The 24927-nt window shown below is 34.6% G+C and overlaps 1 protein-coding gene and 1 long non-coding RNA gene across 3 annotated transcripts in view; one reads left to right on the top strand and one right to left on the bottom strand.

The window, feature by feature from the left end:
• The window catches only part of LOC111427677 (cyclic nucleotide-gated channel rod photoreceptor subunit alpha), a 71506-nt gene that overhangs the window by 15926 nt on the left and 30653 nt on the right, over nucleotides 1-24927 (bottom strand). For both annotated transcript variants that reach the window (XM_071196410.1, XM_023062904.2), the window contains exons 3-7: nucleotides 13512-13667; nucleotides 13136-13457; nucleotides 11975-12156; nucleotides 8351-8992; nucleotides 5501-5515 (exon numbers count right to left, since the gene is read on the bottom strand). In XM_071196410.1, the coding sequence (XP_071052511.1) occupies nucleotides 5501-5515; nucleotides 8351-8992; nucleotides 11975-12156; nucleotides 13136-13457; nucleotides 13512-13667 (1317 nt within the window). The remainder of the gene's footprint in view (nucleotides 1-5500; nucleotides 5516-8350; nucleotides 8993-11974; nucleotides 12157-13135; nucleotides 13458-13511; nucleotides 13668-24927) is intronic.
• Nucleotides 8597-10912, top strand: LOC139429944 (uncharacterized). The gene is made up of 3 exons (XR_011640541.1): nucleotides 8597-9379; nucleotides 9456-9753; nucleotides 10104-10912. It is a non-coding gene; the product is annotated as an uncharacterized lncRNA (long non-coding RNA).

Below are 24927 nucleotides of genomic sequence, written 5' to 3'. Positions count from 1 at the left end.
CGGTTTTTCAAAATGGCACTTTTACGGTTGCCCCGTTCCGGTGGGACATTAATTTAGAGCCGACGTATAAGTTTTGTTAAAATAGACGTTCGGTTAATTGGTAATACGGATTTGCATCCCCGTATTTTACGCAATCTCGTAAAACATTAGCGTAACAAGTTGAAATTTATTACCCCGTGGGCTCTAAACGGACCCCGCATTTTCCCGCAACATTTTCCAACACGTTTACTGAATTTTCGTTTTATCAAATTTAATGTTACATAGACAACGGTTACACTAATACCTGGCATTAACTACTCTGTTTCTGGGCTAACTCACGTTGTACAAGATAGTCTCTGTTGGATTTTTGGATTAACGTCACTACGACAAGTGTTAAATAAATTTACTAAATTTCAACACTATCTGCTGGTGTTAAGATGATATGGGAAATTTAATTTTTAAGAAGGAAGTGATATTAAAAAAATTGGTCGTGGTGATTTTGAAAGGTAGAGAGAGGTCCGGTGGGCGGATGGATAACCGGGAGTTTGTAGTATGCAGAATACGAGGGGAGAGAGTATGTAGGGCACGTGAAGTTATTTTTAGCGTCAGGGTGGCATCGATCGAGGTGCGCAGGGGGTTGGGAAGCTATTTCAGGACTTTGCGTCCCTCCACCGCCTCCGTCGACGCCGACGCCGATTGAGCGTTGACGTCGCCGGTGTGCAACCTGATGGCATCAACCTGCAACGACTAATACATATTAAGTCCGGGGATTGAATCCTTGCGACTATAGCCACCGAGACAACGCTGATGTATGTACCGCAATGCTGAAAAGGGATCCACGCAATTTACATGTCTATGGGGAGATACAGCTTCCATCTGATCCTTTAATCGACGTGAATTCTTGTATGATAAAATATTGAGATAAAAAATCATTATTAAAAAACTCATCTTGTACAGCAAGATTAAGATTTATATCATCACATTCTTAACCAACAAATAATTATTATTGCTACACAGCAAGTTTTAATTAAACCGGTTATTACATAACCGCAAGAATTTCCGGTGACGTTGAATAATTAAGACCGCGTTTAACGATTTATGATAGCTGTTAAATTTGTCTAACTTCAAAATAGTTAACATCTCTTCTTACCACATTATCTCATCAACAACATTCCACTACAAAAATTAATCTTTAAAACTTCATTATTTAATTTTTCACTACTATTTTTTGCCCATAATGAATGTTAATCATATGAGTGTCATCATCCGTGGTACTCCAGATATCTTCGAGTATCGCTTGAAGACTTTACGATATCTTTTCAGACTTCCTTTAATATCATCCCAGGCAGTGCTCAACATAGTCCTAAATAATTCGGATTTCTAAGATTTTTTCTGACAATTTATCAACGTATCAAATTAAAGCTAAAATTGTGTTCCCTGCGATAATGTATTCAAATCAAAACTCCATCGGGAAATGAAGTGAAAAAGCATTGAAAGGTGAATCAGAATTATGGAAAATAAGAAATAATGTTGACATCAAATGACTTTATCAGATAACTGAAGGGGAAAACATTAAGATGTTATATAGTATTTTGCTATTAATTCTCCAACTAAAAGATTTTCCATCTATTATAACATACAAAACAAACTTCAATTAAATTTCATCTCATAAGGTAAAACTGGGTATTGTAAAGCTCTCCGGCAGAGGTTTAAATGCGATTAGGAATGGACGAAAATCGCCCGGAGCTCTTTGGCAACACCAGGAAACAAACCGGTTGAGAGCAGAATTTAATTAATATGCTAATTTGGGTCACAAAGACCTGGATGTGTAGACGTTGTGCGTGGTACTCATAGTTGATAAATCAATATTGATTTACCAATTGTACGTAAACACATTTACATATATCATGTTGAATAAATTTTAAATAATAAATAATATGAATTTTTAACAAAAGATGTTTTAAACACCTTTATGTATCACGCGATGATGACGTAGAATTTCGTGTAACACTGAATAGTGCCACAAAAGACTTTTATCAACGATTTCCACAACAATTAACTTGCGCTGTATTACACAAGGAGGCAATGCTCCGGAAATGATGTGGAGCTCGCGTTTGCGCATCCATTCTATGCTTCGAGTTGCATGGAAGCAGGCTGCATCATAGAAAACTTATGACAATGACAAAGTTCCCTCTAACTTGTACATGGTGGGAGGTTGCGGTACAGTTTGCAAACTATTTCTAATTTTGTACCGTCTGGTTTATAATTAAAGGACTTATTTATTATAAATTTAATTTTTTTAATGTAAATTCATGAATCTTGAATCGATTTTCTGGCCCGCAAACTATTTTGGTCGAAATAAGTGGAATGGGCGGTAGAATTTGGCCATCGGGTTTCGGGTGTCAACGATAGAAGCTAAGAAGCCTGGGGAGCCTTATCCTTGAAAGATGCCTTACGTCTCCTGAGGATGGCATCCCTTTGATGGATTGTCCTTCTTGGGGAACTGTCACAAAGGTCGCCAGCTGCGCTCTATTGTCCAAATATTAATTTTCCACGGAAATTTCGTACGATGGAATTTCAAATAACGCTGAAAAGAAATTGTTAAGGTGCGCCCACAAAGAGAACAATGTAATAAGCACTTAAAATATTTTCAAAAGTACTTTTTGATTAACGACGCATCGCAATTTAAATGTAACTTTAAGCGTCGTTATTTATTTGCGCTTAATCATTTTTTTTAACCAAATAAAAGTCAACTAAACTTTAAAATATATGAACACCAACTCCCATAAATTAAAACCCGAGCTGTGGTTCGTTAGCGAGATGGATTAATGTGGCGAGAAAAGCGGAGAGCACCGATTCGCGAGTTGACTAAAAAAGCTCGACTCGACAAAAAAGCGCGGTTTTTGATCTTCATCGTCGCCTGTGTTTGATAAATTGTTTTCCTTAATATACCCCTTAGTCATGATTAAACGTTTAGTCCATTTCAAAAGAGAATTGGGGATTTCTTTCGTTTTGCATTCTTTTGTATTAAACCATCCTCGGTTAAATCGATGCTTACCTTCCAACCATCCAAGCACAGCCGTTTATTGGGTGACTTTAAACTCCACTTTTACTGCACTTTGGGGGTCGGTTTTATCGATGAGTTCTCTGTGGAGCTGTTTATCCTTTAAAGCTTAAGTTGTTGGCACACAGCATCGTTGTTGATTCTACGTTGTGCTTTTTTAGTCCACGTCAAAATCTCACTGATAGCTCGGATAATGTTTCCAAGCTTCAGTTTTAACATTATTCATTATAATTTTCTTCCTATTTCAATTAAATATTACATCTGTTATAATTTTGTAAATAAGCTTTTAAATATAAACTCGTATTGTTTTATAAAATGATGGTTGGTATTGTTTGTGTATAGCGAAGCAAAGTTTTAATTAACTTAATTATCTGCCTACCTCAAATTTACGTGATATTCCGTGTCCGTTTCAGCGGTTAATATGATTCTCATTTGATGTTTTGTTATTAAACTTCCTTTGTGGTGTTTGTATTAAAATAAGGCAATTAAACAACACATTTTATTATCGCAAAATAAATTGTTTTTCTAAATATTTATCGTTGAAACTTCGGTGAAGCTTCGTCAGGCTTTTAATCTTATTCCAACTTAATAGTTTCAATGAATGTTCTTCGAGTACGAAGAACCTGTAATTACCCTGCCGCTACCAAAGCTCTACGTACCGAAGCTTTGTGTGTAAAGTCCGTAAACTTTCCAGTTAATGTTCTATCACAATTACTTTTACCACTCATTAACAGGTTTCCACTTCAATCTCTACGATATTAACTGCTACATATCTAATCCTAAAAACATTGATTCATTTTTAAGATATCTGAAATCAAAATATTGTTTTTTTTACATATTTAGAGATAGGCATGATACTGAGATGTTGAGAGCTGTCCTGGATGCTGTGTTGGATTGAATTAATCAGAGATGACATTGAGTGATATGGAAGATGTCGATAGTTACTAGAAATAATATTATTGTCTGAGACGAAGTCGAGGACTCTGAAACACTCCTAAAAGACCACAATTTGATTTTTAACGTGATATAAAAATCATTTCTTAGTTTTCAAAAATAAGATCAGTACGATTTATTTAAATTCCAAGAATATTTTACAATTTAATAAATAAAAATCCCAAATGTGGAGTCTTACATTTTAACATTTTTCTTCAAAATTATCTAATGGATTTTTGAATTGAGTATATCATATTAAAGCCCACAATTTTATCTTTCATTTGATATAAAAATGATTTCTTAATTCTCAAAAATAAGGTCGACACGATTTTGAAAAATATGTCTGCGATTTTCTCAAATATTTCAAATCTTTTAAGATTTTCGATAAAATGATGAGTTAATATTGAAAATAATTATTTAATTAATGAGGGATAGATATGAACCACTAAATTTGTTAAATTTGTTGTGGCAAAACAAACCCGATAAATTCCACCGAGGTTAATTTTCCTGTTTGTTAATTACATATATAGAATCATGAAATTCGCAGAAATTAGTTTGTTACCATTAAAATTGCAAAACGTTTTAATGTAAAGTGATTACCTCAACCATTGGCAGGTTAATTACGGTTAGATTAGCATAAACTTTCATTTTATACACGCAACAGATTAAAATGTATCTTTTATGTATTTTGCGAGATTGAAGATAGTTGTTTAAAGTGTTAGACGCTAAAGCTTTATCGATCGTAGTTGTATAGACTTAAATCTCTAAAACTAAAACTCATTTTAAATTTAGCTGAAAGTTACGTTTAAAACTAATTTCAGTTGCATTATTAAACCGCGACGGTGGCGTCTCTAAAGGAAATTCCAAACGAAGTTATATTGCGGCTATTTTAATTTTGAATACGGAAAAGCTCGCCAAAGAAATAAGTGGAGAAAGGTGACGGAAGAGTGTTTTACTTTACGTAGATCAATTTTGTCGAGTTTCGGATTGCTTTGTATTGTGCAAACACCTTATAGGTGACCCCTATAAGGCCAAGAAAAAGTAATCTTTTAAACAAATAACCCGAGGCGTTTCGGCCGGAATCAAATCTCAAAATTAGGATGGTAAATATTTTAAGGTTGACACAGAGTCAACAGTTTTATTTTTAGGGGCTTTATATTTCAAGAGTGTCATATCATGCTGGATTCAGAAGACATAAATCATCTCCGTCGACGAATACGAAGCATATTTTCAAGGGGGTGCAACATATACGTAAAATATTTAATCAATATAAAAGCGGTTTATCAAATTTGAATTTTTCGTTCTTTTTAAAATGATTAAGTTGATTCAAGATGAAACGAAAATTTCAAATTTATGTCTTCAATAATGTGGGAGACATCTCTACAAGCCAGTACAAATCAACTAGAATATATTTTTTTACGTTTTATTAAGTTAAAAAAAATCTAGACGTGGACACAAAACGAAAGAAAAGGGAAATATTAAAAATATCGGGAAACGAATTTTAAATGCATTTTGCCTACTCACATACGGCCGAGTTATCTGTGAAAGTTAAACAACAAAAATCGTGATGAATTATCACTTTTACAAGGTATTGCTCTTAAAAGAACTTTTTTATTTATATCAAATATCTTTTGAGAGCAAATTCTTAATTTAATTAAAACATGTGCGTAGGCTGGTATTCGTATCCCGAGTTTAACACATACTCTAACAAACATAGAGACATCCCCAATTCATCTTTCAACGCGTTTAATTCTTATTTAATAGTTTCTGTAATTGTTAAATTAATAAACTTGGAGAAATTATGATTAGTTTAGGAAAGTTTTGTGTACCAATGGGAATTCAATTACTCTTAACTTTTCGCGTCCGAACATTTGGGATTTAATTATTTAAGAATTACTACTTTTGGTAAATTGCCAATAGTTTACTAATGACTTCTTCACGTACATAATCTTAGAAAAGTTCGAACAAAAACATTTTGCTTGTAACATCATTGATATTGATTGTAAAAATAATAACAAAAACTGCTGTGATCAAAACACACAAAAACACGATGTTGATTATTTTAAAATAAACAAAACCATTTAAAATTTAAATTCACTATTTTAACGAAATGAATACTGAAAATACACAGGTATTTAAAAAATTTTTTTTGATATTTGCATTAAAGGTAATTGAAGACAATAGCTTTGAAATTGTCGTAGGTACAAACACCGTTCCTCTATTATTGATCTTTGCCATGTTCTTAGACACACCGTCGATAACTTTAATAATGTTATAAAGTTACCAGTTTGAGCAGTTTCATGACCTCAGCGTTTCCCCTATAGTTAACTTCCTTCCAAGTAATGTTACAAACACGCTCTCATTGTTTATAGAAACTAAATTTCAATAAAGGTAAATAATTAAAATAAAACTAGAACTAAAACTAACACTAGATTTAGAATTAGAAATATTCGGGTTTAGCTACGCGTCTCTCAAGACGGCTAAACCCATATGTTTCTAGTTCTAGGTCTAGTGTTAGTTCCAGTGATAGTGTTAATTGTAGTTTTAGTTGTTATTCAGCACCAGGTAGTAACAATGGCTTTTAACTCTCTTCGAGTTACCATTTTAGTATCCGTTGTGGAGTTGAGAACACCACAAATTTTCACGATGATGATATCCCTAGCAATACGTATTGAAAAGAAAAACACCCGGATCTGTCAAAATCACCAGAATACCAGGGAATGCGGATGGTGTAAAAGAAGCAATAATGCGAAGTTTTACGATTAACTCAAAACTCTGTACAGTGAATATTACATAGACATAGGATCACCCGTATAAAATTGATTCAACAGTGGAATGAGCAGGATTCCACTTCAACGATGTTTAATGAAAATGAGGATTTAACCATCACAATGAGTAATGAAGCTCATTTTTATCTTAATGAAATAGAACTGTCATTCTTGGCTTTAGCTCTCTTGAGTCTTGGCCTAAAAAGAAGCCAAATAGCTAGTTGGCCACTAGGTTATCTTAACCCTAGCAGTCACTGCACATCTCAAAAGTGACTGTTTGGTGCAGTATCTGAGTTTTAACAAAATGGAATCACTACCCATACAGCCGAACTTCCCTGATGGTTGCTCAAACTGCATTTGCTAATCCCATTTCCTCTACGCTTTCAAAATAATGTGTTGAAAATCGTTACATTTAAATGTTTTGAGATATATCTATTGTATTTTAAATCTAGTTTTTCTTGTAATACTTATACTAATTACCAGAGAATGAGAGTAATGAATTTATTTATTATGATGCAAATGAAAATAAAGCTTTTATCTTGTTGAATAAAGTAGTAAATAAACAATGTGAGGGGGGAAATTTTCGCACTCTACAATATTTTCAGCTAGACTAGACACCATCTGTTTGTTTACGCGTGAGTAAATATTTAACCGATCATATATGTACCGTACGTTGGGTACTCCGTCTCGTCTCTATGTTTGTTATTTCAGTGTGGAAATACCAGCCAAACGGTGCTTCGGAGTGCTTCGGTTGGTAAGCGGGACGTAAAGGTGTTTATATTTTTAGTTGGCAGTCATCCCTTTTCAAGCCTCCATAACTACCACAACCATTTCGGAATCGATTTTTCGTTTCGAGTTTGTGGACGTTATAAAGGGACTAAAAGAGGGTGTATACAAAAAACATGTTTCTTCGGACGATTGGTTAAAATTTAACGTTCAGATAACGTAACGACATATTCTGTCTATCACTGTCGCGATATGTGGTAATCTACGGCCGAAATTTGTGTATGTGGCGTATACGAAATAGTATGTGATCTGCATAGCATTCACCAGTAGCCAGTGTATACGTGCATAAATAATGGATGGTGGTAATCACTTTGATTCTGTCATGGCATAAATGTTTGACTTGCGTGTTACAGCTGTTGGAATAATTTATGATCTCGATGTGGATTTAGATCTTTTTAACCAATGGTCCTTAAAAGATTGACACTGAGCACATTTGCATTTCCGCGAAACGTTATTATGATCTTACATATTTTAGTTTGATGTCCGATTTTATTTCAACCGGAAAGAAATATGGGCTCTGTTTGTGTTAGTATAAAAGAGAAATAAATCTTGAGTTTATTCTGACAGGTTAAAAATGCCCTTTAGCTATTTTTGCGAACAACCACAAATAGCGTCTTCTAACAATAAATCTTACGTGCCAAATATCGCTACATAGAATAATTTTTATAAAACAGATATGTTCCCCCGGATATGAAAATGTGCCGTGTTTCTTTTTATGTTGTTTTATTTTAGTTAAGCATGGAATAGGAATGCATAATATTTTAAGATAAACAACACATAATTAATAATAAAATTAAATGAAATTAAAAAATGGACTCACCTTGAAATTCTTTTCTAGCCGCCGATACCGAAGTTACGATGTTGGCGACGTGGCCCAGCACCGTAGCAAAAAGCATCAACCCGAACAAAAGTTGAATGATAACGAAGAGATATTCACCTTTGTTCCTAGGCCTCGGCAAATCACCAATGGTGGTCAATGCGAGCGTGCACCAATAATAACTTTGTAAATACTGTTTAACAACATCCGTACTTTCCGAATCACTGTACACCCAATTTTTAGAACCGAACCCGTTATTTTTATGAATTATATGAAACAAACAACCGTTCCAATGAAATATCACCAGCAAGTAATGGATGAGACTGGTCGAGCGAAATAAATTCGGGTAGTTCGTGTGGCGTTCTGTTCGGTCCATGAACGCCCAAAACCGATAGATTTTCACCAGTCGAAACGAGCGCAATATCGAATTGAACCCTATTGACAAGTAGAGAAAGTCTAGTGGCAGTAGGCACAAACAGTCTATGTAAAACGTCGTTGAGTTCATGTAATGGTGACGCAGTTTCGTCGAATCCGTCTGCAGTACACCGTCTTCGAGGTAGCCCGTCCTAAAGTGGAACATTATATCCACTAAATATATAAAATCTGCGAAGTAGTCCAAACAAAACCACACTAGTATCGTTTCCCCTATAAAATTAAAAGAAAATATATATAATTAATTTAAATTACAATAAATATATAAAATATAACTTAAATGGAATATATGTAATGTGTTGCTGTGGTCGGTCCAAGATTACATCCGTTCTTCCTGTTGGTTCCTTTTGGAAAGGGACAGTCTGCCGACAGGAGACTACGACAACACACTGAAGATGCCAGGTGAGATCTTAGCGAAAGCTCTGCCCCTTTCTAAATGGAACCAACAGGAAGAACGGATGAAATCTCGGACCGACAATAGCAACACATGCTTGTCATACGTTAATAAACTACTAAAGATTTAAGTCGGTCGAAAATAATCGATAGATTCTCAATTAAAATGAAAGTGTTATCGCGTAATTTTAATTCTTCAACTGACTCGTAAGTTAGGTATCTTGAATTATTGACATGAAAATTAACAAGCAAAATTCCAACTTATCTGATAAATAACTTTTAGGTTATGTTGTAACTCAATTCGATCGAAGGTCTCTATTGGATTGGAAGGTCCCTCTTAGGAATGGAAAATGGACAGGCACCCGGAAAGCTTCGGTTCGGATAATTATTCTTCAATCGGACTTTTTTGGATCTGGTGTGTGGTAACTACCTTTGGAATTTTTTCAGGAACACAGGTAATTTCTCCTCGGTTTAAATTTATTAAATTTTTCTTCTATAGGTTATGTTAAAATTTTGATTCGGCGTTAAATTTGGATTGAATTATCGAGGAAAAACTTTTTGAATTGGAGAACCAATTTAAGGTTAGGAAACTACTTTTGACTTTTATAGGTTAGATTTTTTTTATCAAAAGTGAACCCTATTCTTGGTCTTACTAAATTGGACTGTCTCAGTTTAACTTTTTCGTCTTCTTATATACCCTTTTCCCCTTCTCCAGAAAATTTTCTTCCTTCTATTTTTAACCCTCGCTTCTACATGGCTGATGGGTTTCGCGCCATTTCTTCCCTTAAAATAATTTCAAATCTTTCTAGCCATCTAGCGGATTTCTTTCGAACTACTCAAAATTCCAAAACTTACTTTATTCATATCTTCTTTAATTCTTCACTAATCTCGATGAAACTTCGTATTTGATACATATATTTTTCTATTCCAGCCGTCCATTGGAGGTTTCAAGATTCTCCAACCACAAATTAAGTTTGAATTTTACAAATTTAAGTCCAAGTTTCAAGGTCAAAATCGTTCAGAATCTTCAGGAATTTAATAAATTAGATGTAGCTGACACTGATCTTCCCGTTTTGGATCGTTTAGAAAGGATATTAACAGTTTTAAGAAAATTATGAGCAACTAAAAATTAACTGTCAACTGAATTGAGGTTATGTTTCTTTCTCAGGTAAAACTTGTCTCAGAAGCGATATTACAATATAATATGTATATCTGTTATGATATCTAGCAGACGAATTCTGTTGAATTAATATTAGAACTAACACTAGACCTTCAGACATATAGCAAGTATCATGATCATTTTCAGGTTAATATGATATTAATCATTAATCACTGAACCTCGGCTTTAAACGTTTTCACTTTGATAGGTTTGTTTTGTTCAATTAAGGACTGTGGGGATATTGAAGCATCTTCGTCAGTCTCTTTCGCTCTTTTTAAATATTTTCTTGCAAATTTGATATCGTTGATAAAACGCAAGCAGACAAAATCAAAGAATCATATGTGATGGCACATCTTCAATCACCTCTTGCGCTTCTTTTCATTGAAGCTAACAAAGACAATAAAAGCTTTTGTAAGAGCATCATTTGTAGAGATACGTATGAAACTTTTTATCACATACTTTAAAAGTTATTAAAGAACTCATCCAGAATCGAATTTAATTTGAAGGCATATCCATAAAATGATCGTATTTCGTTATCATCCATATTGCAATAGTACAAAATAAATAAATTTTAATAAAAAGATTTATTCCACACGTCGCATTCGATGGCGGAGATTTTAATAAATCCATACCGGAAAAATATAAATTAAATTTTATTATCATCGTAAAATATGTGTTAGAAGTAGGGCTGTCGTCGGCAGCAAATCCGTTTTATTAGAATACATACGAGAGCTATTGGAATGATCTATAAAATTTTTATATTGAAATAATATGAATATGCCAACGGAAAGGCCAGAATTTCACTTAATACTAAATTCTAGAATAATTACATACTTATTCAAATCAACACACTTTACTAAATTTACAATATTGTTATACGCGTTGTTTGTGTCGCACAACATGTGCCACTGTATTTTAACACATGTGGTTAGAATATTCGCCAAACACCCATTGTTTACGACCAGTCCGTGTTGTTAACAATTTAATTAATTTAAATTAAAAGACGAAAAAAATTCGTGCACAATTACGCTGTTTATGACATTAGTAATTAAATTCTTTATGTCGTTCATCAATACTTAACATGATTCATAATTATATCGTTGACAATACTATTAAGCAGATTAATTGATAATAATGAGAATTATTTGTAATTTAAATATTACAACAAATACAATATGAACCATTTCATAAATATGAAAATGAATTTGTATTCAATTTATATATGCTCAATAATATTTAATTTTTTAAATAAATATTTACTAATGCATGAAGTTAATAACTGTGTAATATATATAAACTGTTAAATAGTGAATGTAATAAAGTTTAATTATCTAATCGTAAGTTTTATATCTCGCACTAAATCGTCGTTAAACGGTTCAGTAAATTTGATATCATTTCATTTTATTTGACATAAAACATGTTTATTACCAGTACGGTTATATCGAAATAACAAGCCGTAGATTTTGTTGGTGAAAAGTTTAGTTGGAAAATTTCGTTGTAAAATGAAATTCAATTCGAGAGAGGGACGAACAAACACGATATTTACCGGGGCGAAGGAAAACTCTTTAATATTAGGGTCGAATTTACCTTTCGGTCGTTATTTATTCTTCGGCGTACCCGAAACGCAATATCAGTATACTTACTGTTTATTTCTTGAAAGGCGAAGCGGTATATTATGACCCAAAAATTGTATAGGAACGCGAAGGAGACTATCATTGACCAGTAATAGCACAGCCTCCCCGCGGGGTCGAATACAAAGGACCAACCGATGCCACCAGGTCTGAGTCTTGCTGTATATGAGTCAACCCTTCGAAACCCGTATCGACTGAAAAAGAAGAAAAAGATAACTTAACAGAATAAATCTTGTAAAATCTTTCAAGGTAAATCTTCTTACGTCTCGTGAGTTTTAGTTAAAGGATTGATCATGAAAAGTAATGAGATTAAGTAATGATGTGCTTAGATTTATTTATAATTAGAAAAAGCCGGATTTAACCGAGCAGCTCAACTTTTAATATTTTATGGAACACTTTTAAAACTGTATGGCCTTGCTTAGGCGGTGCTTGTTACCTTGCGGGGAACCATGCATAAATAAAGCTTGAATCTGACTGCCCCCGCTTCTACATTGTCAAGATAATCCGATTCTCGAGACACCCGCTAAATAAATAAGATTGTTTCCTCCCTAATTTATAAACTTAAAGTACCTACCATAAACACATCAATAATTAAAAATTAAATAAATCAATACTGTAACTAAGATGGCTTTTACGGCAGATGTTAATTGAAGTAAAACTAGAACTAACACTATCACTAAAACTAACACTAGAACTAAAACTAGAAACATTCGGATTTAGCCGTCGTAAGAGACGCATGACTAAACCCAAATGTTTCTAGTTCTAGGTCTAGTATTAGTTGTACTGTTTGTTGAACAAAAATTATTACAATCTGACGCTGAATAACAACTAAATCTAGAGCTGTGCGTCTCTCAAAATGTCTAAACCCAAAATTTTAGCTTTAATAATAAACTTTTAAGTTTTATTTAAAAAAATCAATATTAAAACGTAATCTAATATAGCAAAAAGCTTTCTATCTAATAGAGTACTAAATGCATCTTATAATTTATTTATGATATAAATTTTGCATAACATGTTCGTGTATTCCCACCTTAAATAATGTACGCAACTAATTACGCAAACCATATGAATTATTACAACGTATATTGTTATTAATCGTTTTGATTAAATTTATATTCCTCAACACAAACGTACTGTGTTCTAATTAATGTGTTAATAATGAATGAGTCTTACCTCTCCGTTCCGTTACAACTGCTGGTTGAATTGAGATGATTTGAAGATGGTGGATTTGTCCCGGAGGTAGATCCCGGAGTAGTCCTCCAACCACCCAATAAAGGAGCTTCCCCGGAACTTGCCAACGCTACGCTCGCGGGTAATTTGAGTCTTCCTCGTAAATCTCTTCTCCTTGTTTTTCTGGATAAATCCAACTCGCTGGCTGCCGAACTAACGACGTTTGTAGGACGGGTCACGCAAGGTGTTGGGATGCTGTCATGCGATGACGAGTATAGATGCTGTTGACGACTCCTTGACATACCTAACTTACAGGTTACTAACTCTGGAACGAACCTTTTGTTCTTCGATCAAATTGAAGCGTAATAGGGTGGCTTACCTAAAAGGCTCTGTCTTGAAACAGACTTAAGAGCCCTATGAACACTTTCAGTGCTGGATTTAGCACCACCTACCGCTGGTGCTAATGATGAACAAATCGTTCCGCTTCCTCCTAATCTATCACCTATTATACGACCACCACCACTGGTGATAATACCTGAAACAAAAAAAAATAACAGATACTTTTGTATCCATATCTAATACTATTTTTACTATTTTATTTAGTGACATACTCATTTTATCAACTCAGTTATTTTAACTGTTTCAACAAAGTGTTAATAAATTAAAAGATCGTTGCGCAACGTTTCACTATTTTCGAACTAGTTCAAATAGAATCGTGGCGTAAACACGGTTGTATTTGCCTACGTTGTTTGTATTTAATTACCAACATCTCAAATAGGTACATGTGTAATGATTTAGATTTCCAACAAATCTTTACCTTCAAAAACAAGTTTGAAATGTTGATATTTCGATAATATTCGTGGAATATAACAAAATGTGGTATTTATTAATACAATGCTATTGTAAATGGTTGCAAAGGCGTTTATAATGGGACTCGTTAAGGTTGGAAAAGGAGTTGGGGCGAAGATTGGAGGTGGATCCGGGCACAGATTCGAGTTACAATTTAGTTGGGCGACGGTAAATCCAGGGCAACCACGGTAGATAAAGAGCACTTTTACAACCACCTCGCCGGGAGGTTTCATGGGGCAACCGCGGCGGCGTTAATTCGCCGCAACCAACGACTGCCGACGCCGCGACCTTCTTATTTCAACGCTAACGATGAAACATGGCATGGCCTGAAGGCGAAGCGCCATTCGAATAGCGTCGTTGTCACTGAAATTCAGGCGCCGTTATTTCCTCCATTCAACACCGTTACACAACCGTATGTTCAATTGTACAAGATGAAACTTTTAAACCGTAGCAATCCGGATTTTCTATGGCTTTTTCGAAATACGAGGTACAAAGGAGGAGAATATACGACTAGGGCTTCTACAAAACTAATGTGTAATTTTTTACGTAATTCTCTTAATGCACTGAAAAATATTTCCACTTGAAACTTTTACAACATTTTTAATTTGCGTATATGCTTCTAATTGCGACCGACCAAGCTTCGTTACAGCTATTATTCCATAATAAACCGAAATCAAGAAATCGTGATTCTTTTTATTCACAAAAATTTTCGTTTCAAAATTTAATTTTCGTGTTAATTGATTTCGTTAAATTTATTAAAACGGACTTTGTGATGATATTTTCCGTGCTAGTTCACAAATAATTAATTCTTTACAACATAAAATAATTTCAAAATAGCCATAGGGTTGAAAACCAATAAAGATTGTTCTCTCTCTATTATTGAAAATGCAAAATATTTATTTATTTTTCTGTTTAAATCTAAAATTAATTACTTATTGGTAACGTAAAACAATGCAAAAAAATGGCAAAACAAATATTATCGTTTATAACACAGGATTTTAAATTAAAAAAAAAGTTGTTTCAGATGTGTGAATCTAAATTTTCTATTTACTTAAACTTTAATTCCAATTTTTACATTTTTAGTAACTTATATATTGCAAACTGTAATATATACTACTAATCTACTTTTTCTCTATTTGGTGTCTTTCTTTTATTGCCAGTCTTCCTTCAGACACCTTATTCCTCTTCATCCAGTTTCTTCTAGTCTCTATGCAGTATTTTTCGTCTACTCTCAATTACCTTCTTCTCTATTCAGTTCTTTGTATTATTACCACACCTCTCGTTCAGTGTCTTTCTTCTATTACCAGTCTCTTTGTAGTTACCTTCATCTCTGCTTAATCTCTTTCCAATCTCCATGCAGCATTTTTCTACTACTAACAGTCTCCTTCTGCTCTCCTCGGTGTGCTTCTTCTTTACCAGGCTACATCTTCGTTATTCATTGTCTTTCTTTTATTACCAGCCCCTTTTTATCCTCGTTCCTCTCTGCCCAGTTTCTTTCCAGTCTCCGTTCAGCATCTTTCTCATTCTTTCTCTTCTCTTTCTTTCTTATCTTCTCAGTTCTGATTTTTATTGCCAGTCTCCTTCATTGCTATCAATTCCTTTTCTTGCTTTTCCAGTCTCCTACTTTTCTGCAGAATCATCTAAATTTCCAGACTTTGTCATCTCTTTCTGAATTCCTTCTTTAGATTTACAGTCTCTTTCCAGACTTCCTTATTTGTGCTCAGTATCCTTCCAGACTTCTCACTTTCTTTATAAGCAGTCGCTTTCCTGACCCTTTATCGTCTCCATCTGAGATCTTTTCCAACCTTTACATCCTTCTCCTGACATAGTCTCTTTTTCCACTTTTTATTTCATTGCCAGTTTTTTCCCATTAAGAATTTTATCTATCTATATAAAACTCAAAAATAAACTTAAAATCTTGTTTTTTGTTCTTTATTGATATGATGGATGTGATATAATTTATAGAATAAAAGAAAAACACGAAAATCACCGATTTTTTTCTTTCACAGAACTCATTAATATGGATACTACAACCCATGAATATTCATCAGAAAAAAAGGAACGAGCACTGATACAGACCGCCGTAATCTGACATAACCGTTAAAATTTTATCGGTAAAAAGCTTAGAGTCACCTCTTAATTTGACGTAACTAATGGGGAAGCTTTGAGTTTGTGGGTAGAAAAAGAGGGAGAATATGATAAAAGTGGAAGACCGTTTTATCGAACTACTATCTCACACCCTCACATGCACAACCGTCTTTACCACGTAGATTCCTCATTCCTTTTTTCCATCCTTCGCCGAAGTGAATGTCAATATTTGCGGGCAAAATCTCTTTGGTTGATAAAAAGCAATTTGAAAAGTCTGGGAGTCGTCGGCGGCGGCTAGCGCCCGGAAAGCTGCCCCCGTTGCTTTGTGTATCTTGCCAAATGTGTTTTTGTGTGTTGGGAAGAGACGAGACTCTTTCCATATGCGGAACAATTTCGGTCTCCTTGCAAAAGGTCGCCCGGTTCAATTAAGCGCTTAAATCGATTTGCTATTTCCAACTTCACTCTGATTTCTTTTCGGAGTTTTAATTTGGTTTCTTTTTTGTTTTAAAAAAACTTGGTTGCATTACATTTAAATTCTCTTGTTACTGTTAAAATGTAATTTATTCTATTTCTCGGTGAAGCGAGTCTTTTTTGTAGAGTCAGCTTTTCACATTCACCAAAATGGCACATTCTGCGGAAATTTATATTTTATAGACTCCATAAAAACTAATCAAAAAGTAAATTGAATTGAAAATTATCCAAAAAATAAGTTGATAGTTCACAAAGTAGCCAACATTTCGTTGATCGATGGGTTTTGACGATGTACTTAAGACGTCTTTTCCTTGCAACCGTGTTCGACATCTATCAGGCTTCGGCTGTCCAATTTAATAATAGAAACCGGAAGAGCGTCCGCTCTCAATACGCCCCGTTTAAACCTATCGATCCAGACGCGAATTTTAAAGTACGATAGTTTTTCACTTGGAATATTGGAAGCTTCCCTATACGTAGATCCAAATTGCAACGGACGTATAGAGGATATAAGTTTCATACGGATGGATGCAATACAAAATTCAGGGGGAAAGTCAGTTTGGTGTTCGAAAAGGATAAAACAAAATCCCAGACGCAAACTTTGCTTAACTCTCTTTGGGAATAGATAAAGTAAGTGTTGACGTCAACTTAGATTCTTCAAAAACAAGGTAATTTAATGATATGTATTTTTGTGATACGTGATTTTGATATGTATATCAGCGGTTGAGGGTAAACGTTTTCTTATAAGAGACTTCGTATCTTTAGAAATATGTATAAAGATCGATTTTGCCTCAAATCGCCGAGGTCGCTTGCGGGCGAGGCGCTAGATTTGATATATCAACACAAACTGCTTACTTTGAAAGATTTTAGCGTCTCGCCCGCAATCGACCTCAGCGGTTTGAGAGCAAATGGTTTCTTATAAAAGATTTTGTATCTTTACAAAGATGTGAAAAAACGATATCGCCGAGGTCGCTTGCGGGCGAGGCGCTACATTTGATGTATCAACACAAAATTCGCCAAGGTCGCTTGGGGGCGAGGCGCTAGATTTGTTAAATCAGCATGAAATCGTTAACTTTGAAAGATTCCAGCGCCTCGCCCGCAAGCAACCTCGGCGATTTGAGAGTAAACGCTTTCTTATAGGAGCCTTTGTATCTTTAACAAGATATATAAAGTATGATTTGGCCTCAAATTGCCAAATATTTCGCAAATGTATTAATTAAAATAAAAATGTTTGTGTTTGATTAAATTAAATGAAATGAACAAGTGCATTAAAAGGTTTATTCTATCATAAGCCGTGCTACAACACATTATAAAATAATTATACTCACCTATCAGAGCATATTTTATAGGGAACCCGATAAATACTTACAATTCGTGTATTTATGAATATAATCGAAGCTAAATTTCCCGATAAATTTCAGGTATTTTATAGCCACCCATTATGCAAACCAATTAATAACGCGATTTTGTGCGGATGTCAAAATGAATTTTCGAATAAAACTGTTTTGATTGACGACATTATTAAAAGACTTTCGTACTAAATTTATGCTTTAATCATGTAACATGATAAATCGTTAAGGTGTAAACGCAATTTAATTTTTTCCCCAAGCTCGAGATCCAATTTTGAGAGGAAAAAAAATCTCTCGTGTTTTTCTACCATTCATCCCTATGGGAGAAACTGCATCGCCTGAAAAGGAAACTTCCACGAAACAGGAAAGGCAAATTGCTTACTCCACAGGGGGGCATTAGGGGTAAAAACGCCCCCGGCTCGGTAAATTGTTTGGCTTGCTTTCCATTTTTTTTTACTACCGTCCACTTTACGCTTTCGTTTAGCGATTTGTAGATAATTAAAGTTAAATAAAGTTGTTTAAATACTTCAATTAAATGTTGGTTAAATGAAAGTTCTAGTGAAGAATGACGAATCGGATTTTTTCTCTTGACGAGAATAAGGAAGGTTTGAAACAGGAGCTAAATGGCGTGTCGATATTTCAACACTGACGTCTCGCTTATTATTACCAAGGACGGTTTTGAGCCCTGTCTGAAATCCACCGGCAGATAAATTATGATGTGTAGGTTTAAAACGAAGTGCGTTTCCAAATGATAAATTACGGTGCTTAGTGCTTGCAACTTAGGGCTATTTATTACTGGGCGAGGTTTCGTCGATATTTACAACGTCCAAAACATAAAATAATCGTGGTCCTTATCAATTAACAAAGCAGTTGTTTGAAACGATGAAATTTTCTTGTAGTTGTTGTACCTGTTGCGAGCAGCTCTTTACGCTCACAATGTCACTCACAATTGTTTCTCGTGAAAGAAACCCATTGTTTTAGAGCTTTTAATGTGAAACTCCTCCGTTTTGCCTCACGTATTCGGGTTATTTTTCTACCTCCTTTTCTAAACTATGTCAAGTATTTGTCCCAAACCGATAGCTTCTCCAATATTATTACTAACCCAAGCGTATCGTACTTACGAGTTTTCAGTATCGAGTTGATTCCGTTTCGTAACTTTTCTCGAATCGACTGTCGCGATATCGATTTTAATAAGAGAGAAAAATAAATGAGAAACTTTTTTCTTACTTTTACTATCTTTTTAGCATATCGAAGAGTGGAAATGAAAGAGGACGGGTTTAAGATAGGTCTCACATGCACTGACTTACAAGTCGTTAAATTTTATTTTTATTCTTCTTGCCGGACGTTAACTTTTTAATCTAACCAGCTGAACAGCGCGAAAACCAATTTTCCTCCGCGATATTGCTCCATAACCTGGCCGTTAAGTTGTCGTAAAAAGTTAAGTGTTACATCTGTAGTCAGCCAATCAGTTATTAAATATATTTTTCAATATTTTTTGATTAATATCTCAAATTTCATAGATTAATTATTACTAAAAGAGTTTCTTAAAAAAATCTTCAACAATTCTTTCTTGAGAATGTAATATAGAATATGTAGTAAATCTTACAGAATAACATCTTTTAAATTGAATTTGATAGTTTAGTATTTTTTTTTTAAACTGTTAATGAAACTTTCTTTGATAACACAATTTTGCCCAAGTGACAACGTTCTCTGTAGCAGTAATAGAGAAGACCTTCTTTAATTATTATCCAGGTAGCGGGAACAATTCGTTCGGATTAAAGAGGGATCGGAATTGAGGCGAAACTAAAAAGATGTAGTCTCGTTTCCCCTCGATGGTCCAAAGTGAAAAGTTCCTTCTTGCTCTCTTCTCGAACGATACCGAAGTCTACTTCGTTTCCTTGACAGCATTTCCCCTCCTACTGTCACGAAGCGGACTCAATGAAATCCCCGGATTCGAAAAAGTATACCCATTGTATATCTACACAATGCAGGAACGATTTTAGGGGAAAACTTTAAATGTTTTTTTTTCGGACACGAGTGATTAAGGAAGTATAATTAAAGTTTCGTTCTTTTTTGATAAATAGAGTCGATTTAAACTATTTATCTTTAAATATAGCAATTATGTTCTTTTTTTAAATCCAATTAGTAAAAGTTTTCGTCATTTCCCGAAATCGGAACATGTTCATTTACATATTGTGGCGGATAGAAGAAAGGTTTGTTGCAACTCGGCCGGTTTCGTGATACTTTCGCGATTGGATACGGCGAAAGCAATTTGCCCGTTTCCGTTGAACGGTGGCGCATTGGGAAACGACAGGATCGTTTGTTTGTTTCAACAGGGCGATTCAATTATATTTATGGAAAGGCGACATACAAATATAAGCCCGGTAAGCTCTTTATTCGATCCAATTTCGTTTGTTGAAATTTGTATTTATAATGCATTTGCAGTCCGTCGTATATTGTAGGTGATCGTTTTCAGGTTTTACACCCACATCAACAACAATATCTTCTTTTATGATTTAAAATATAAATACTAAAGCTTCCACCACTAGTATTGATTGAACTAAAACTAGAATGAACACTTACTTTTAGTTCAATAACAATGTATCAATTTTGTTGAATCTTTATATGCTAAATAACAATTAAAGCTGGAACTAACACTAGACCTAGCACTAGAAACATTTCTAAATCTAGGCTAGAAACATTCGGATTTAGCCGCACGTCTCTCAAGACGGCTAAACCCGAATGTTTCTAGTTCTAGATCTAGTGTTAGTTCTAGTTTTGCACGCGTGTCTTCAGACTTAGGATATCTAATGCTACCTAGCACTGTCACTAGAACTAACTAGCTAACTAAAATTCGGGTTTAGCCGTGCGTCTCTCAAGATGGCTAAACCCGAATAGTTTATTAAATTATTATAAATTTTGTGTTAATGGCTTGATTTATTTTTTATTATTGTATTATTATAATAAAGATAAGATGACGTATATTCTCAAAAATTTCATATTTCCTGATGGATATTGATCTATGTATAAATATGCTGAAGTTATGAACCTTGATAGCGACGTTTCAAAAAGATTATGAAGTCGTTCATCATAATCATCCCTGATATATCATCCTGGAAGACTTAAAGGGTGTGTGTCTATAGCCATAAGAAATGAATTATGTTTTTTTTTTATTATAATTGATTAAATTTTTTTCTTTTATATGGTTGGAGATGATCCTTGAGGTAATTGCAAAACTTTTCTCGAAAATTTCCGAGCCTTTCTGCGTCGGCGGAAAACTCAACACTTTCCGCACTATATTAATTTACTTTAATTTGGTTAGTAGAGGTCTGCCATCTAAGAGGTATCCCGTCGGGATTTATGCGTTGGAAAAGCACTCTACCGTTTTAGCTAAACCTGCAGGGTGCCCTTTCAACGAAAAATGCAAGGACCTGGAGACGCGCGGATATTGCACTTAATTTCTAGCTGTGCTAGCAATTGAATTAACAAGCCGTTTATCCCAAAATATCCCGGTGATTAATGGGACATTCGCTTCCTACTGAGGGAGAGAGCAATTCGGGTCAGTGGGGTGGGTTCTAGCGGTCTTAAGGGCTGAACGATCGAAGATCGAATTACTCCCGGTTATTTGAGAGACGTTCTTTCTTTAGCAACACGTTTTGGTATCACGATATCTTTGACAATTCTATTTATAACGTTCTCATATAAAAGTAACAATATCATTTAAAGTTTAAATCAAATTAATTAGAGGAAAAAAATTACTCCGAAACTTGGAAACATAACTGGATTAAAAGTTTCATTGCAATTTCACCTTGTAGTATTGATACACCGAGTTGGACGTTAAAAACTTGTCCCACCCCGAGCGTAAAAACTCTTACAGAAACTTTACTCGCGACATTTCCTGCTTGGAGTGGTACATTTCTCAACCACCTGATGATAAGTGAGTTTTACACACAAAATAAGAAAGTTTCACTTCGAATTGCGAAATTAATAAATTTCACCTTCACGTAGTTCCTTCGTAAATCTCTCTCTTGAAATACTTGAAATGCAAATCGCGTACCTAGCGCTCAATTCGACGAAGAATAATTGGCCGTTTTATTACACCACAGAGGCACGTTCTATTTGAGAAGTTACTATAGAAACTATTCTACGAAACCTAAAATTTATTTTAATTAATTTCCCAAATTTCAAAAAAATAAAATATCATTGCCTCAGTACACAATATCTATTTATATCAGTATAGATATTCATAATTGGACTGAATTGAAGTATTCTTTGCGATGGGAATTTCTACGAATCTATATTTCTAGAGATTAGGTATGTTTTATTTTATTTTATTTTGCATAGTTAACACATACAGCTAGTTATTAGAAAACTGTCATAGATACTTGAAAAATAGCCGCGATTTCATCGACTCGTAAACCAACCTGCTACATGATCGGGCAATTTAAAGTTGCCTTTTATCGTAAACACTGTTGCGTAATCATTCAAAAATTACATACAGCCAACACTGATTGAGTATCGATTTCATCGTCAAGTGTATTTTATGACAAATAAATCGTTTTTACGTTAACGTTTCCTGCGTTTTATATTACATGTCATATTGACCGAAATTCAACATCAAAAACCACCATAAAAAATTAAAGTTTAAAATTGATTTTGTGCTAGCGTAAATTTTGTGCATAATACGATCAAATCCAAGTTAATTTAGGTAGAAAGCTCATCCGGCTTTAGGTATATGGTACATGTTGGCGTGTCACGTAGGTGTAATACACTATGAATAATGCCCTAATTACGTTAATGCACTTTCTCAAGCTCCCGATGACAACCCTCTCTTAGATGGATGCTTGTATACAGACAAGCAGTGTAATGCAAACGTACAGGGGCCAATTTGATGCCCAATTGAGGAGGTTCATGTCTAAAGCTGTAATTAAATTAGACAACAACCGGATATCAGATCGATTTCGCAAACCTAGATAACACTAGCAATTAGGAAATCATCGTTGCTATTAAACTGTATTAAACATTTTTATAACCTTCATGAAAGTTTCTAATATAAACATTAATTAGTAGCGAAAGGTAGTAAATAACTTTATATAACCTGGTATATTGAAGAATAAGCTATTTGTAAATTCCATTATAACATCGTAAAAAAGTTTATGATGTTTTAGTCGAAATTACTTCGAAAATGTGCTGTGAAGAGATTGCCATTAGTAGCCATTTTTATTATGGAAGATACTTAAGGTAATGTGTCTATTTAGTAATGACGCCAAAGTTAAGTTAACAAGGTCCTTTAAAATTCTCAAAGGAAGTGCAAAACTTCAGATTGCAATGTTTGCCTATAACACGATCTGCTACAAGGGATAATTATTCCACATTAATGGGCTCCTTTGCACCTTGGTTAGTAAAGCGAAAGCCAATTTACTATTAACATGCACAACACAGGTACATGTTCTACACGCAAGGGACTTAATATGCCTCTAAAATTTCTGAACTTTGATATTTTGTATACCCAAAAACTAATTTTTCGCAGAACATTATGGTAACAAAGTATTTTAGAGTCGTGAATATTTATTAAGATAAGATTATTTTACGCCATCGTATTTGTGTTAATAAGGACAATGAATACTGCAGCTTATCCAACCCGGACATAAAGCAGACACTTCCAGGACGTAAATCCTTTGAACTTCAAGTCTCTAGACCATAAAGTTTCAGCGACGAACATAATACGTCTGTTATAAACATGTAAACCTCAAAGTATCATCATTATACACTATTATTATTAATCCTGCCACGAAATTTATCTTATTTAGAATTTATATTTTCTTAAAAATACACTCCCCCTCTAAATATAAGGGTATTCATAACAGTTAATCGAGGATTTTGCTTGGGTCGACTTTAGAGATAGCTGGTGACCGCAAATCTATAAAAGAGGGACTTTGGTCGCCAAGGGACCATTCGTCGCCTTCTCGAGGGAGGTGACCCCGCCACCGGCTGCAAAGGATGGACATTTGGGGCTCACATCCCCTCCAATAATTAACGCTTAATTCCTCAACAACCACCCGGGGGTGTTCGGGTCGAATACTGCAATGCGCCTAAGAGACTTGTCACAGAAATGGTCAATCCCCCTCCTTTCATGCGGCATAAACAAGAATATTCTTGTTATAAAAATTCTTAATTGAGCTGCCTCGGCTAATGTTTCCATTACTCACCAAAAATAAAATTTCGACAAAGAGGGATTTTGGTCGCCTTCTGGAGAGCTTCTGCAAAGACTTTTAGGCTATTAACTCTTAATTTCTCAACAATCACCAGGTGTTCGGGTAGAATACTGCATTGCGTGTAACAATAAGTGACTTGTCACAAAACTGGTCCACGTCGCTCCTATCATGCAGAATAAACAAGAATATTTTTCTAAAAGGAATGAAATACGAGAAAATATTGTAAGGTCATAACAGGTCAGATAAACTCGAAGCTCGGGTAAGTTTGGAATCGTTCAATATGCCAATATTGTATTCGATTATAGAAGCTCTAATAAAATCGTCCCGGAGACAAGCTTTGAATATAAATCGATTTTTTTGTTAGTTACAAGCTTCTCAAGTCACTCTTTGTTAGGATAAAAATAAAAAAGTGTTGAATACAAAATTTTTCTTCGTAATTATATTTATAAGTAGAGTACTGAAGAGACGAGATCTTATCGATCGCTTCCGAACGAAGGATATAAATGGATAAATCCAACAATGACAGATCTCGTTAATTACGAAAAGGCTTTATAGGAACTACCCCGTTACCGGTCCTAATCCATTCTTATCTTTTTAATTGGGATCCTAGGGGATCGCTACAAGGTCTTCGACCGTACACTAAAACAATGACAGCTCCAATCCTATTCGAACCGTCTAGTTTTAGCTAGACCTAATATTAACCTATTATCCTAATGGCCGAAATCGACCGTTATAAAATGTTATCTTCCGACGGCGCCATCGCATCTCTTTGTTATAAAACCGTTTCGGGAATATGGATGAGATTAAAGGGTCTCCTTTCTGAATG

The sequence above is a fragment of the Onthophagus taurus genome, chromosome 6 (assembly GCF_036711975.1).
Source record: "Onthophagus taurus isolate NC chromosome 6, IU_Otau_3.0, whole genome shotgun sequence".
Taxonomy (NCBI): domain Eukaryota; kingdom Metazoa; phylum Arthropoda; class Insecta; order Coleoptera; family Scarabaeidae; genus Onthophagus; species Onthophagus taurus.
The sequence above is the reverse complement of the archived record's forward strand: the minus strand, read 5'-3'. Positions and strand labels throughout refer to the sequence as shown.